This window comes from Lithobates pipiens, unplaced genomic scaffold (genome assembly GCF_037356315.1).
Source record: "Lithobates pipiens isolate NorthernLeopardFrog02 unplaced genomic scaffold, aLitPip1_a1.2 Scaffold_28, whole genome shotgun sequence".
NCBI classification, from domain to species: Eukaryota; Metazoa; Chordata; class Amphibia; order Anura; family Ranidae; genus Lithobates; species Lithobates pipiens.
Window position 1 is genome coordinate 19,410,630 of NW_027507789.1, and position 15,465 is coordinate 19,426,094.

At 43.5% G+C, this 15,465-nt stretch overlaps 1 protein-coding gene across 1 annotated transcript in view; it reads left to right on the plus strand.

The window, feature by feature from the left end:
- LOC143935169 (uncharacterized) overlaps positions 1 to 14,793 on the plus strand; it is a 17,324-nt gene extending 2,531 nt beyond the window's left edge. Inside the window, exons 2-5 of the mRNA XM_077458827.1 lie at positions 1,044 to 1,117; positions 3,860 to 3,984; positions 8,254 to 8,645; positions 14,514 to 14,793. Of these exons, the coding sequence (XP_077314953.1) occupies positions 1,047 to 1,117; positions 3,860 to 3,984; positions 8,254 to 8,645; positions 14,514 to 14,633 (708 nt within the window). The 5' untranslated portion in view covers positions 1,044 to 1,046 and the 3' untranslated portion in view covers positions 14,634 to 14,793. The remainder of the gene's footprint in view (positions 1 to 1,043; positions 1,118 to 3,859; positions 3,985 to 8,253; positions 8,646 to 14,513) is intronic.
- Positions 14,794 to 15,465: the final 672 nt, after the last annotated feature.

A 15,465-nucleotide genomic window follows, 5' to 3' on the forward strand; every position in this document is an offset into this window, starting at 1 on the left:
TGCCTGTACGTGCCATTCTGACGCAGTATATCTGCGTGAGGCGGTCAGAAAGAGGTTAAAGCGTCGCCTATAAATAAGCAAACTTGCGCCATTTGTTGCCGCTGCACGGACATGTGCAGTTTTAAACCGCGACGTGTTTGGTATCTATTTACTCGCCTTAACATCATCTTTTATAATTTCCAAAACAATTGGGTATTATATTGTGTTTTTGTGCATCGAAATTTAAAAGTGTATTTTATTTCCTCCCAAAAAATACGTTTGGCAAAAATCGCTGTGCAAATATTATAGGACAAAAAAAAAGCAGCACCCATTTTATTTTATAGAACAGTGATGGCGAACCTTGGCACCCCAGATGTTTTGGAACTACATTTCCCATGATGCTCATGCACTCTGCAGTGTGGTTGAGCATCATGGGAAATGTAGTTCCAAAACATCTGGGTGCCAAGGTTCGCCATCGCTGCTATAGGGCCTCTGCTTTAGAAATATATTTGGGGTTTAATTACCGTATAATCTCGCGTATAAGCCAAGTTTTTCACCCCCCCCCCCCCTCGGCAGTGAGCCTTACAGCAGCCGTACCTTTTGATTACTAAGACCGCGTGCGTCTCCCGCTGTGTTATGCAGTCTGTTCGGCCGTCCACAAAGCACCACCTCCTCCTCGTCTGTGATAGAGAAACACTGATATGCTGGGAAACGGTATCAGCGTTCCGTCTATCACAGACGAGGAGGAAGCGGGGCTTTGTTACAATGGCCGGCCGAACAGATTGCATAACACAGCGGGAGACGCTCGCTGTTTTCGTAATCAAAGGTACGGCTGCAGATGGGCATTGTTTACCCAATAGCTGCTGCTTTTTCCCACCCTAGGCCTATACTTGAGTCAACATATTTTCCCAGTTTTGTTGTGGTAAAATTAGGTGGGTCAGCCTATACTCGAGTATATACGGTGCCTAGCAAGAAATACAGATTTTTTTTTTACATGTACACTGAAAATGCTTGGTCTTAAAGTGCTTCATTTCCCCTAATTGTGTTATTTATTTTTGGCACAGACAATGGATCATTTATTTCCCAAAAATTATTCCCACACTGAAATGCCACCCTCCTTCATGGAATATACACAAAGGTGAGTGCACCTTACTCCATTACTGCTGATCTACTGTATTTGTATACCTTTTTATTGCTGTTGATCCTGCCAGTAACACACTTCCTGTTCTGGGATGACAATGCTCACTGCACTGTATCTATAGAGGAGCAGTTTTGTCACCCTAGAACAGGAAATGTTACAATTCTAGAAAACGGCCTCTCCATAAGATGAGGGGGATGTTCTGTAGTTCACATGGGTGGACTGGGCAGAGCTGATAATCTTGAGATAACTTCCTGTGCTCCACGTAGTGTTATCGGCTCACTTAAAGGGGTGTTCCAGTGGGGATTTTTTTTTTAAGTCAGCAGTTAAAAAAAAAAAAAAAGTAGCTGACTTTTAATAAGGACACTTACCTTTCCAGGGCGCCCGTGATGTCGGCCGCCCGAGGCTGACCCATCCTTCAGCTCTTGGGTCCCGGCGCCACCATCCTCACTAAGGGAAAGAGGCAGTGGAGCCTTGCGGCTTCACTGCCCGTTTCCTACTGCGCATGCGCGAGTTGCGCATCGCTTTGTGAATGGGACGCGCTGTGTTAGGAAACACACAGTTCCCAGAACACAGCGCGCCTCATTACCCACAAGGCAACGCGAGGAGGAGAGAAGACCGAAGATGACCGCGGAGTAGGAAGAGGCGGATTAGGAAGACTGCCTAGCAACCGGGGTTTCTGGCAAGGTAAAAAAAAAAATTTTTTTTTTCAAATGGGGTTTGTGCGCGTTTGTGTGGCTGTGTGTGGGTTTTTTTTTTTTTTTGTTTGTTTGTTTTTTTAAAGAATATTAATGCTGTTTGTTTATATATATTTTTTTTTTGGGTGGCCCTCCACTTTAACTGCTGACAGAATCAACATGTATTCTTTTTTTCAACAGATATAACAAAATGTTTTCAATGGTATATTACCATGAAAGCAGATAAGAGAAGTTCACTGTTGGCGTTTATGTACATGTTAAAAGGGATTTTTTTATTTTTTTTTGCTAAATTAATATTTGGTATCTGACCCTTATGTATAAATGCGCGCACGTGCACACACAGTAGTCATAGGCCCTTAGCAATGCAGATTCTTCGCTTTACTAGATTCCAAACTTCAGATTTCCACAGGTGAAATCTGGTACTGCAGCCTGACCAAAGGTTTCAGAAAACTTATATCTATATATAAATATACTTTTTTTTTTTTTTTTTTTTTTTTTTTTTTTTTTTTTCAAAAGGTTACTTAATCACTTGCCACCCATAGGATGCCATACAATGTCCTTGAGTTTCAGTGCTTATACCAAGATGATGGGAGAGCCCGGGACCACTCTGACTGGTGGCATCTGATGCACTGAATAGAGAGGAACTGATGTTGTTCCTCCTTCTCTGTATGATCAGAAGCGACAAGGATTTTGTCGGTTTGATATTTACAAGCCGTTACCAACTTGTACAAGCATCTCATCAATCCGCTCTCACAAGGCCAGGCACAAAGTATAAAAAAAAAATTAAAAAATAATATATATATATATATATATATATATATATATATATATATATATATATAACCCCTGTCTATGGGACAGGAAGTGAAGGTAAATCTCTAATGGAACACAGATAGCATGCTCTATCCAAAATGAAGAAAAAATGTTTTGCCTATAGTTCTACTTTAAGACCCCTTTCACACCAGGGCGTTTTGCAGGCGCTATAGCGTTAGAAATAGCGCCTGCAAAACGCCCTAAAGAAGCTGCACTATTGTGTGAAAGCCCACAATACACTACAGCGGTGCGCTGGCAGGACGTCAGAAAAAAGTCCTGCCAGCAGCTTAATTTTACATTTTTTGGAAATTTAGAGGCACGTGCAAGTGAATAACAATGGATTTAGGCTGGTGACAAGGTTTCTTTGAAACCATTGTCCTACTATGTCTCCCCATTATGAATCTGACTGCAGATTGACAATCAAAGTTGATTATTTTTTTCACCTGCTGTGAGCCGCTCCATAGGGCAGTGTGAACCCAGTTTTAAGGTAAAACCAAATGCTCCAATACTAGCCTCTCCTCCAGCAGCGTGATGTCTGTGAGCTCCCCCACCAGTGCTGACATCTAATTTATTTTTATTTTTATTTTTTTTCCCGGCTTTTTCTGATTTGGGGAGCTCCGCAATCTTGATAGGCTGGGATGATGTAACTCCTGTGCATGTTTGTGGGAGTTTATCCATCCCGGCACTGAGGTGTGTGTTGGCAATGTACACTGAGCTGTGAATGGGTAGCCCAGTGTAAATCTAGCAGGGGTCTCAAACTGGTGGCCCTCCAGCTGTTGTGAAACTACAAGTCCCATGAGCCATTGCAAGGCTGACCGTTACAAGCATGACTCCCACAGGCAAAGGCATGATGGGACCTGTAATTTCACAACAGCAGGAGGAACTCCAGTTTGAAACCCCTGATTTCTCTAAGCCCCCATTCACACCTATGCGAATTAGATGCGGCTTAAACTGCATCCAGTTCGCAGGACATTTTTAAAATACATTCATTTAAATGCGTGTGGTTCACATATGTGCGTTGCATTCGCATTTTCTGGGCATTGCGGTACAAATTACAAGCCCATTATCCTCTATGGGAACGCATCTGATTCGCCTATGCATTCCGTTCTGAAAGCACATTCTCTCCTTCCGCTCACCTCAGGGTTCGGCTTTAACCATTGGGCCCTCACCTGTGCTGGGGTTTAATTGGGGAAAACAATAAATGTATTAATGTCTTCTTTTGTGCAAACAGGAAAAATGGATATACCAAGCAAACTGAAACGGAAAGAAAGACACAAGACTCTCTCCCGAAGAATACTACCACGCATAAGGCAATTGGGGAAGCCCTTGAGCTCAGTAACAATCTGGAAAAAAAACGTAAGTCAAGGTGGTGGGAGCATGCTTCCATCCTCCCCGTTTGTGTGGATGGAGGAATCTTCTGGCTGAACGAAAATTTATATATATATATAATTATTTTTTTCGATCTATGGATAGCTTAAGACCTTTTGAATTTGCAGTGTGTGGGAACGGGGGAACTCAAGTGCAGGGTTGAAATTCCCCCAAGAGCTGGACTATATGGTGGGCCCCCTCCAAGTTGTTGTTCAGGTGTTTCCAGTGAAGGATACTGTTAATACTATAGCATACAAAGCTATTTTGGACAACCTTCCAAGCAATTTCCGATTGTCTCTGCGCCTGGTTTTATTTAGTCAGTAATGTGTCACAGATCTGGAACAAGCATGCAATTTACAAAGTCAGTGAAGTCAGAATTCATGATACTAATATTTTGTTCCCGGTCATAGACTCAGGTTAGTGAGCCATTAGCTCAGAAGGGCAGCCCACATATTTCTCCCATGGCAAGTTTGCTTTAGGCTGCATTTACACGAGAGTAGTGTTTTGTCACAAGTTTTTACGTGTGTTTTTGACCAAAAAAATTATATATATATTATAATTTGTACACTCCCAACCATATACGTAGGAATGAACCCCTATGGCCACATTTCCGCCAACAGTCATCTGAAGACAGTGGGTATATTTAAGTCTAGTGGGTACCCTGTACAATCTAGTCAGTACTTTAAAACTGTGTAAGACGATACAGTTTGCTAAGTTGAACATCAGTGAATTCATGTTGCAAGTCCCTCTCCCATTCCCAAATGTAGGTGGGTCTCCCAGGGGGCCCCTGTGTCTGAAGTAGTTTGTAAAGAACAGATATGGAATGTGGGATCGCATTGGAGGTCATGCACAGCTTCTCAAACTGGGTAGAAGAAGTGGGTGAGCGTATGGCGTGTGGTAATCCACGCGCAAAATGCTGAAGCTGCCCATGTCTCTAGCCGTCCATCGGAAATCCTCCATAGAGGGCTCTAAGCTCCTCCAGTGGGAGCAGTCCCTGAGCATGAAAGAACCTGACACATCTTAACTCCCCATCTGATATCAAAGAGCGGAGGAAGGATGGGTGTTCCCCTGGGGAGAACCATGGGAAACCTCCTGGGGTGCCAGTGGGGGGAATGGGGGGGGCAAGCTTTCCTGATTTGTTTAGGGCATCCCAATGTTTTAGAGCATGGGTGGTTAGAGGGGAGACATAGGCCGACAAGCCTCTATACGCCTGGGACACGCCAGGGGGCGTGTGAAAAATTGCGGCCCGACAAATTTTTTTTCTAACAGTACCCACTCCCTAGTAAATACTCCATGGTGCCAGTCCAATATCCGTTGGAGGGCAATAGCTTCATAGTACATGCGTACATCTGGGACTCCCAGGCCTCCCATCTGCTTGAGTCTCTGTAAGGTACGGAAATCAAACGGGGGCTCCGTCCCTGTCAGATATATTTAATGAATGCAATTGAGCATAGTTGCTGTTATACAGTTGAGAATAGAGGGGGGCGGTTAGGTGGACCCCTAAATATTTCATGTGTGCGCTACACCATGTAAAGGGAAAAGAGGACTGCAACTGTGTATGCAGGCTTGGGGAAATATTTTGTGACAGAATTTCTGACTTCGAATAATAAATTTTGAAACTTGAGACAAAACCAAACTTTTCCAATTCTGTCATAATGTTGGGGAGGGAAATCAGTGGGTCTGCCACATAGAATAGGACGTCGTCTGCATATGCAGAGAGTTTGTTCTTGTGATCCAACACTAAGCCCTTGTACACATGGTTGGACATTCTGACAACCAAGTCCGACGGATTTTGTCCGAAACTGTTGCATACACACGGTCGGACAAAGTTGTTGGAAAATCCGATTGTACATAACGTGATGACGTTATTTTGTTATAACGGGACTATGTTCAGGCTAGTCAGTGTGAAAGTGTATTTCCTACAGAAAGAGAATCTCTGCCCCCAGGCGTATAGTTTTGATCCACAACTTACTGCGTTTGTTAGGTGAGCCCATCCGTGGACATTGTATGACAACACTTTCAGAGAAGCCATATGGTAAGATTGTCAGAGGAGGATCCCAGTCCCCAATCAGAAGGATGCAATAGTCTGCAGATAAATGACCCGTGTATCATTGAGCACTGTAAAAACAGCAACAACAGGAAAAAAAAAATCTAAGAACACAAAGCACGAAAACATAGTAAAACATATAACTTTACAAGTAGGGGAGGTACCATAAGGGTCTCCCAGGGTATCCACACCCAGCTAGTCGGGGACCCCCGCCCAGCACCCCAATCGGCAATAGGGGGTGTCAGTGAGTAGCCAGGGGTCCCAAATTTGGGACATAACTCCTAGGAGTTGACCTATGTGGGGGAAGATGCACAGCATTAGGTGTGAGCACCTCAGTACAACCCAGTCTGTGAGGTCAGGAGGGCAAAGCGACATCAAAGATGCGCCCGCCCAGTGCAAAAAGATCCACGGCAGCAATGTATAATTTCAGAAAAATGCTCTTTGAAGAAAGGGGAGGGGGCCTGATGGGCCCTTCAAGTTGCACCACATCAACCCAAAAAGTGAAACTTGTAAATCGCTAAAGTTTCAATGTTTCTTCAGGTTCTGAATGTGGCGGAGTGTGCAGGATATCCCAGCGGGTGTCAGTTTGGGAGCGGCGTCTGTTCCGATCTCAACGACAGGAGGTGCGCCAAGGAGGTTGTTGAGATCGCATCGGAAACGGGATTTCGGGTGCAGTTTTCCAGTCGGGTATTGCAATGGGTGGGAGACCCAGTTGCTGCAGGAAATGTGGCAGATCATCGTCAGATGGTGGACGCAAGGTCCTGTGGGCTTAATCAATTTCAATATAGTAGAGTGCATCCCGGCCTAGGACCTGTTTAAAGAGACCCTGTAAGGAGGGTACCATGTCTCTGGGACCTGTGGTTTCAGGCATGCCCCTGATGCGTATATTAACCCTGCGGTTCCTGTTCTCAAAGTCATCCATTTGATCAATTAAAGAGTCAATCACCTGATCTTGTCTTTTGCAGCGCTCCTGGAGAGCCTGCAGGGCTGGTGAAACTTCATTCAAATTTGCCTCCACTCTGCCCCCAATGTGTACAGTGTCTGCAGTGCTTCAATGTCTTGCCTTGGGCCCTTCTCCATCCTGGTAGCAAATAGCTCTAAGTCTGCTTTCGTGGGGAGGGAAAGAATGTGAGCCCTGAGATCTGCATTTCCCATCGCTTCACCCAAAATCGTGGGGGCTGAAAGGGGTTAGTCCTGTGTCTAGGGTGGTCCCTTCAACCTCTCAGACCTTAGATCAAATGTATTGTATAATTTCAGATATATCTGGAATCAGTTCTCAAAGAATGACACTCGCACCACACTGGTCCTTGAGAACTAATTGTATTGAGTTATCACAAAGTGATTCATATAGTAAATTACACATCACACAGAATAAGACATGCGCAGTAGACATCAAGACGGTTACAGCTGGTCAAGACATAACGCTATTGTTCTAAGCTAGCTAAAAGAATGTGAGAAAAAGATAACAAAAACATGAGACAGTACATGATTTCTCCAGTAGCTGAAGGAATGCTGAGAAAATGTGTGAAAGTTTTAGAGAAGTGTGTGAGAACAACTGAGTTAGAAGAAGCTCATATTGAGACAGTTATCTGAGAAGTTAAAGGGGTGTTCACAAACTTCCATTTTACAATATGTACAGTTTGAAAATTAAGATGGCTGACAGAAACAAGATGGATGCTTAACGTAACCTTTCAGGGGCCATGGAGGCTCCGGTCAGCAAAATAAAGATCCAGCGATCCGGATCATTGCCGAGATGTCCGTTGAGGCTGCGGGGACGTCCGCTGCTTTAGGAGGCATAATTGGGGCCGAGATTCCCAATGGAAAGGCTGCTGTGGATGCTACTAGGCTGGCGGGCAGACGGAGCTCCTCAGCCACATGTCCTCATATGTTCATGCCGCGGCCACGCCCGCACCTAGTTGGTTTTTAAAATGTATTTATTTTTCAGTCCTAGGCTCTCAAGATAAGCAGGGGAGTCCGGGGACTGTAGCTGCAATCAGGCAGCTGTAAAGCCACTGGTTCGCTTCTACAATATGGTCCGCAATTCGCTCTTAAAAAGTTAACAAGCTGTTATAGGGGCCATAAGTTTGTTTACATGGCACTACCACCATGATATAGCAGTTTATCCATGTGTAAAATGGTTTATACCCAAGTTGTACTAGGAATTTGGATACAAATCATAATGTTTATGTATTTCTTTGGTCCACCTGCAGCTGGCAGCCTTTTCCTGGTATCTGACTTTGTGACAAAAAACCGAGAAGCCAAAATACGTCTACCAGATAACGAAGTTATGAAGGATATAAACGTGCGTATCTGTGGCCTGGATGGCACGATGTACTCGGGTAAGAAGTATATGCTTGAGAGGTGGAAAGGGCTTTACCTTCCAGAACCAACTGAAATGGAAGTCCTTGGCGTCCTGGAGAGCTCAGAAGGCGTGGCTCCATTCCTACAATACATTGTTCTTGTGGGAAAAGATGGACATGTATATGGCTATGAAGATGAAGATGAAGTGCTTTATCAGTTTGCCAGCAATCTAAAAGAGATGCTTCAAGATGGCATTAAACCTGACACATACTATGACTACCCAGATGACATCAGCGATGAGGTATACTATAACACATTCATACTGTCTGCTACACTCTAGATTCTATAACCTGGCCACAGATTTGTTTTTGAATATTTAATGATTCTTAATAAGCAGTGAATGAGCTTCACAGTATACCCTCACTGACCCCTGTAGCTGCAGTTACTGTGGAATATTTCATCCTCAAAATTCTCAGCAGAAACACTTAAAGCGGGAGTCCGCCGGGAGTTCCGCGCGTGTTTTTTTTTTTTTTTTTAAGCCAGCAGCTACAAATACTGCAGCTGCTGACTTTTAAAATAGTGACACTTACCCGCCCAGCGCGCCTGCCATGTCGGCACCCGAAGCCGATCTCTCGATCGTCTCTCGGGTGCTGCCGCCACCATCTGGGTATGGGAATCAGGAAGTGGAGCCTTTCGGCTTCATTTCCCGGTTCCCTACTGCGCATGCGCGAGTCGCGCTGCGCAATAAGGATGGACCCGCTGCCTCTGGGATCTGTGTGTTTCCCAGCAGGCAGCGGGGGACTTTTGGAAAGGGGCATAGATCTACGCCCCTTTCCGCAGAGAGCTATCCCAGAAGTGGGTGCAGATACCTGTAATGTACAGGTACCTGCACCCCCCCTCCCCCCTGAAAGGTGCCAATTGTGGCGCCGGAGGGGGGGAGGATTCCAATGAGCGGAAGGTCCACTTTAGGGTGGACCTCCGCTTTAAAGTGGATTTCTAAACTACTGCAATATTGGTTATCTAGAAGGATATACATGCCTCCTCCTCCATCATATATACTTATCTGTCAAATGTCTCCCCTCTGTCTGCTATGAGACCCGAAAAACTGCAGATTCTGTGGGCGGGTCTGTTTTCCAGGTCTCAGTGGGTGGATTTGTGATGTCGGACTCCCCGCCCACCTCTACACTCCCCTTATCAATATGCATTTTCTCCTATGTATTTCTTACAATGAACTTCTGCTATGATCACTAACATCCAGTCAAAACCCAGAAAAGTCCCCACATGACTCAGGCATGCCAAACCATGCTGAGGTGTGGAACAGTCAATTCTCGCTGAGCTGCTGAAGAAAGGAGTAGGGGTGGGAATTAAAAAAAATAATGCATGTCTTAGGCTAGTGCACAAGATATGTAAATCACCTGTCAGTCACACCAAGGGGGCAAGAACGATTGCTCAGAGCTGGATTAACTCTTTGTGGCAAGACTGGGCACAGCTGATCTGAAATTCCATACTCTATATTGTGCCAGACAACAAAAAAATCTAAAGTGCAATATGCTTGAAACTATATAGAAACAGTGGAAAATATATAAAACAGCGCTAGCAGCCTATATCAAGCAATATACATCCTAATACACAGTGCCTAATGTAGCAATATTAAGAGAAAACAAAAACATAAAATCTAAAAGTACTTCAGTGAAAAGTGCCACAGTGCTCCAAAACTTTTGAATCAATGAAGCGGCTCCCCCTTTGGTGTCTCCACTCGCCACAACGATTGGACCCTCAGCTTCGCAGTCTGGGATCAAAAAGGCATTGATCAAATGATTTGGGGAAATGCTGGATGGTTCCTCAGTAAAATCTTGCAGGGAGACATTTTAAGACGGGAAAGATATACCACACTCCATAGATGGGGAAACGGAGAGAGAACTCATAGTGAAATAATGTTTGGCATCAATTATCAAGCGCATTCAATGTGCAACTTAACAGGATTTTTGGCAAAAACAGGCTTCGGTGTAAAAAAAAAAAAAAATCATCAGAGTTAGCAGCAGAATGTTGTGCATTCCGGAATACCGGAAGTATGTTGACGCATTTTCACCCCTCCTCCAGGGCGTCATCAAGGACATCGTGTAATAGTGTATTATCAAAATATTAATGTGAACCCCCCACAGGAACAATTACTTCCTTATAGTTCAGCACTGTATGACATTTACATCATTATTATATAAAACTTTTTTTAACCGCTTTACGACCGGCGCACGCCGATGTACGTCCATTTTTGAAGAGGGATATCTCGGTAATGGCAGCAGCTGCTGCCACAACCAAGGTATCCATCTCTTCAGGCGCCAGTCATGTGTACGATAACCATGGTCTCCGCAGCGGGTTCACCACGAGATCACCGCTATCAGCGGTGGGAGAGGTGCCACTCCCGCCGCTTACCGGAGCCGTCGGTAGTGGCGGAGGCGATCGGGTACGGAGACGAGTGAGGCTAAGATGGCCCCCACTCATTTCTATACCATAGGAGGGCGGAAGTGACGTCAAAACGCCGCTTCCGCCCATACGTCTTAAAATAAATAAATAAATACATATATATATATATATATATATATATATATATATATATATATATATATATATATATATATTCTCTCTATATATCTCTATATATCTCTATCTCTATATATCTCTATCTCTATATATCTCTATCTCTATATATCTCTATCTCTATATATCTCTATCTCTATATATCTCTATCTCTATATATCTCTATCTCTATATATCTCTATATCTCTATCCTCTATCTATCTATATATATCTCTCTCTCTCTCTCTCTCTATATCTATATCTATATCTATATCTCCAAATAAACATGAGATCTGAGGACTTTTTGACCCCCAGTTCTCATATTTAAGAGGACCTGTCATGCTTTTTTCTATTAGAAGGGATGTTTACATTCCTTGTAATAGGAATAAAAGTGATCCTTTTTTTTTTTTTTTTTTATTTTTTTTTTTTTAAACCGTGTAAAAATAAAATCAATTAAAATAAGAAAAAAATTAAAGGTTTTTAAAAACACCCCGTCCCGTCGAGCTCGCGCGCAGAAGCGAGCGCATAGGAAAATGGTAGTCAAACCCTACATGTGAGGTATCGCCGCGATCGGTAGAGCAATAATTCTTGCCCTAGACCTCCTCTAACGCCTTAAATGCAACCTGTAGAATATTTTAAATGTTGCTTATGGAGAATTTTGAGGCTAAAAGTTTGACGCCATTCCACGAGCGGTCGCAGTTTTGAAGCATGACATGTTTGGTATCAATTTACTCGGCGTAACATTATCTTTTACAATATAAAAAAAAAATTGGGCTAATTTTACTGTTGTCTTATTCAAAAGTTATTTTTTTTTATTTTTTCCCCCCAAAAAAAGTGTAAGACCGCTGCACAAATACGGTGTGAAAAAAAGTATTGCAATGACCGCCATTTTATTCTCTAGGGTGTTAGAAAAAAAATATATAAAATGTTGGGGGTTCTAAGTAATTTTCTAGCAAAAAGCTGTTTTAAACATGTAAACACCGAGTCTGAAAAAGAGGCCTGGTCCTTAAGTGGTTAAACATGATAATCCACTTTTATATATTCCGAATGATTATCTCAGTGAAACCAGTCCATATGTATATAACCTGGTTAATTTATCAGTGTATAAAACAATCCAACGCTGTGCTCATCTGTTCTAACTGAGATCCATGCTTATGTAAATCTTCACCAGCCAAATTGCCTGCTCACCTCCCCAGATGAGTAAAAAAACTCATATAATGGTCACTCCTTTCCTCTCAGCCACGCCATAACAGCTGATCGTCCTGCTCTCTCCAAGCAGTGTGCTCGCACTGACCGCTTCAGAGATTAAATCAAGGCAGTTTTCCCTTTCCTCACCACTTACAGCTCAGCTTCTCTCTCAAATCGATCATTCACATGTAATAACAAACAAACTCCATAGTGCTCTCTGCTTGTTACTTTTATTAAAAGCAGCCCCAAAATTAGGTACACTTACAAGATCCAAGAATAAAAACAGCATAAGTATATACGTCCACTCCTTCACCGCTACCATGAGCTTGCGGTCACTGATGTTTCGGGCTCAGCTCCTCCCCTCTATACGCGTGTCCCCCTCTGGGGCGTCGTCAGTAGATCTACTGATGAAGCCCTATCGGAGGGCAACCCACATATAGAGGGGAGGAGCCGAGCCCGTGACGTCGCACATTCATTCAGAATATATAAAAGTGGATTATCATGTGTGGTGTGCATTTATTTTATATAATGACTTAAAGGTTATTAAAGTTGACTTTCTCAGCAGTTTAGCGCTTTTTTTTTTTTTTTTTTTTTTTTTGTTCTCCCTTCCCGAGCACGCTTTCTTTGTGTACATTGCTGGGAGGGAGAAGCAGGAGCTGAGCTGCTGGGTCACTGCTGGGAAAGGTAAGCTGAGCTACTGAGTCACTGCTAGGAGGGGGAACTGAGCTGCTAGGACACTGCTGGGGAAGGGGTAGGGGGGAGGTATCAGGGTGAGCTGAGCTGCCGAATCACAGCTGGGAGGGGAAGATGAGATGCTGGGTTTTTGCTGGGGAGCAGGTACTAGGGGAAGCTGAACTGCCGGGAGGGGTAGATGAGCTGCTGAAGAACTGCAATGAGCTAAACTGCTGAGTCACAGTTGCGAGGAGGTTACAGAGCTGTTGGGTCAATACTGGGATAGAAGATGAGTTGCGGAAAATATGACTTGAATCACTTCCGTGTTTCTGCTGTGAACTGTAAGGATAAATTGCTCCATCATGCCTGCTGCTACAGAGGCCAGTGAGGGCATGTTTTAAAGCTTAAGAATATGTGAATAGTTTAAATGTTCAGACCCTGGCTACAAGTTGACTTTTAGATCAGTCGTAGAGGTTCCCTAGAAATGTTTTAACTGTCTAAGAAGAGTGGCTGCCAGGAAATTTTACATTTTACAAAGGAATGCAGAATTGGTGTAAACAGTTTGTGGCTTTTTATGCATCCCCCCCCCCCCTCAATGCTCACTCGGCCATAGCAGTTTTGCTTTGTCAGACTGAAAACACTTCCTAAAATGGTTGTAAATGCAGAAGATGCATGAAGGTAAAACCTGTGTGTAGCGCCCCCCCTAATACTTTGCTGAGCCCCATCTCTATCAAGTGATGTGCACGACTGCTTTGGCTGACTCCTGATTAGCTGAGACACAACAGCGGTGCCATTGTCTCCCGCTGCTGTCAGTCAGCCAATCAGAGAGGGGGCGGGGCCAAACCGCAGCTCTGTCTGAATGGACATGGGGAGCTGTAGATTAGGGCTTACCTGTAGGTCCAAGAAATATCTCCTAAACCTACACGGTTTAGGAGATATTTGCCGAAAGACGGGCACCGCTGTCTACGACGCACTGAGCGCGCCGTAGTTAACGGCGATATGCCGCGAGTGGCGGCTCGCATGCGTGGGAGTGACGTCATCGTGGCTCAGACGAATGACAGCGCCGGAGCAGCGAGACCCAACAAGAAGATGGAGGCTCCGTACACAAGGGGACAACGGGAATATCGCTGGCTCCTGTGTCAGGTAAGTGGCACATAATGGACTACTATGCGATGCATAGTAGTCCATTATGCTTTACCTTTGCAGGGAATCAAAGAGGAAGTAAACCCATTAGGGTCTACTTCCTCTTTAAGACAGATTCACCTGACATGACCCTAATTTACCACCAAGCATCCCTGTCCCCCTTTTTAAATCATGTTCTAGCATTTATTTAATTTCTTTCACCTTGGTTCTTGTAGCGAGAAACAGTTTTGTTTTTTGTTTTTTTAATACTTCCTGTGACATCATCACAGACCATTACCTCCATGAGAACAGGATGTTGGGAGTCAAGGCAACATTGCTTCTTCTGGGAAGAAAATCAATGTATGCACATTAAGAGGGGCAGTGATAGGCAGAGTTCTGAAGTCCAGCTGATGTCAGTCAACAGGAAAGTAGCACACTGGATTTTTAGCAGGACCATCGGGTATTTTACAATATTTACACAGATTTTAGTGGGATAAAAAAACAGGAAATGTGCATATAGTGTAAAGATGTACTTTTTAAAATTATTATTATTTTTTTTTATTGTGCCCATGCATATAAACTGACAGATCAGCTGCATTATGTCCCCTTACAGGAAGAGGAAGTCCTTCAGCAAGATGAAAATATTCAGAAACTAAGAGAAGAGACCAAAAAATTTATTGATGATGATGCAGAAGAATTTAACGAATTCATGAATTTTTATTTTAATGTATAGCTGGTAACCAGACAAGAATGCCATGCACAAAAAAAATTTGATCAATTCAACTGATTACTACAGTCCTGTACGACAGGGTCATCTTGTCCAGAATAACAGTTTTTCAGACCAGCCCACCTTTTACTTACTGATTAAAATCTGGAGAGTTGAGTAATCAAAATCTTGCCGTGTATTATCTTTCAAAGGTACAGTTGGTATAGAAAAGAACCCCCCCCCCCCCCCCCCCGCCCTCTTAAAATAATCAAATTTTGTTGCTTTGTGGGTGGTGTGTGTGTTTTTTGTTTTCTTTGTGTTAGCAAACATATGCTTACCTCTACTGTGCAACTCTTTTTGCAGAGAGTGGCCCCGAACATCCTCTTCTGGGGTCCCCCGGCGGCTCTTGTGGCTCCTCCCTACATCAGATAACCCCTAAGAGGGGGCTCTGACCTCATTTTAAAACCCCAATTTTTCCCTTTCCGCACTATTTGATATAAGGGATGGAAGACGGGTGTTATTTATACTCCATTAATTCTGTATTTGGTCCTTTTTGTTCTAAATTTTTTGGACAATATTGGTCTAAGTGTCTTATTACCCATCAATTTCTACTTAATTTCAGCAGTCTTCATTGTCGTGTTTTTTTTTTTTTTTCTTCTTTTTTATTTATTTATTTATTTATTTTTTTTTATATATATTTTTCGGTAAAATTATATTTATGTATTGCTTAATCCTTGGTACACTTGTGCAGTCAGCTGGCATTGGTGTTGTCTGCCCTGTCGCCTCTTTTTGCCACGGTCGGGAGCTGCGGTGCGCACTGGGGGGCGCCTTCCTTATCCATTGTTATGGTTGGGGGTGG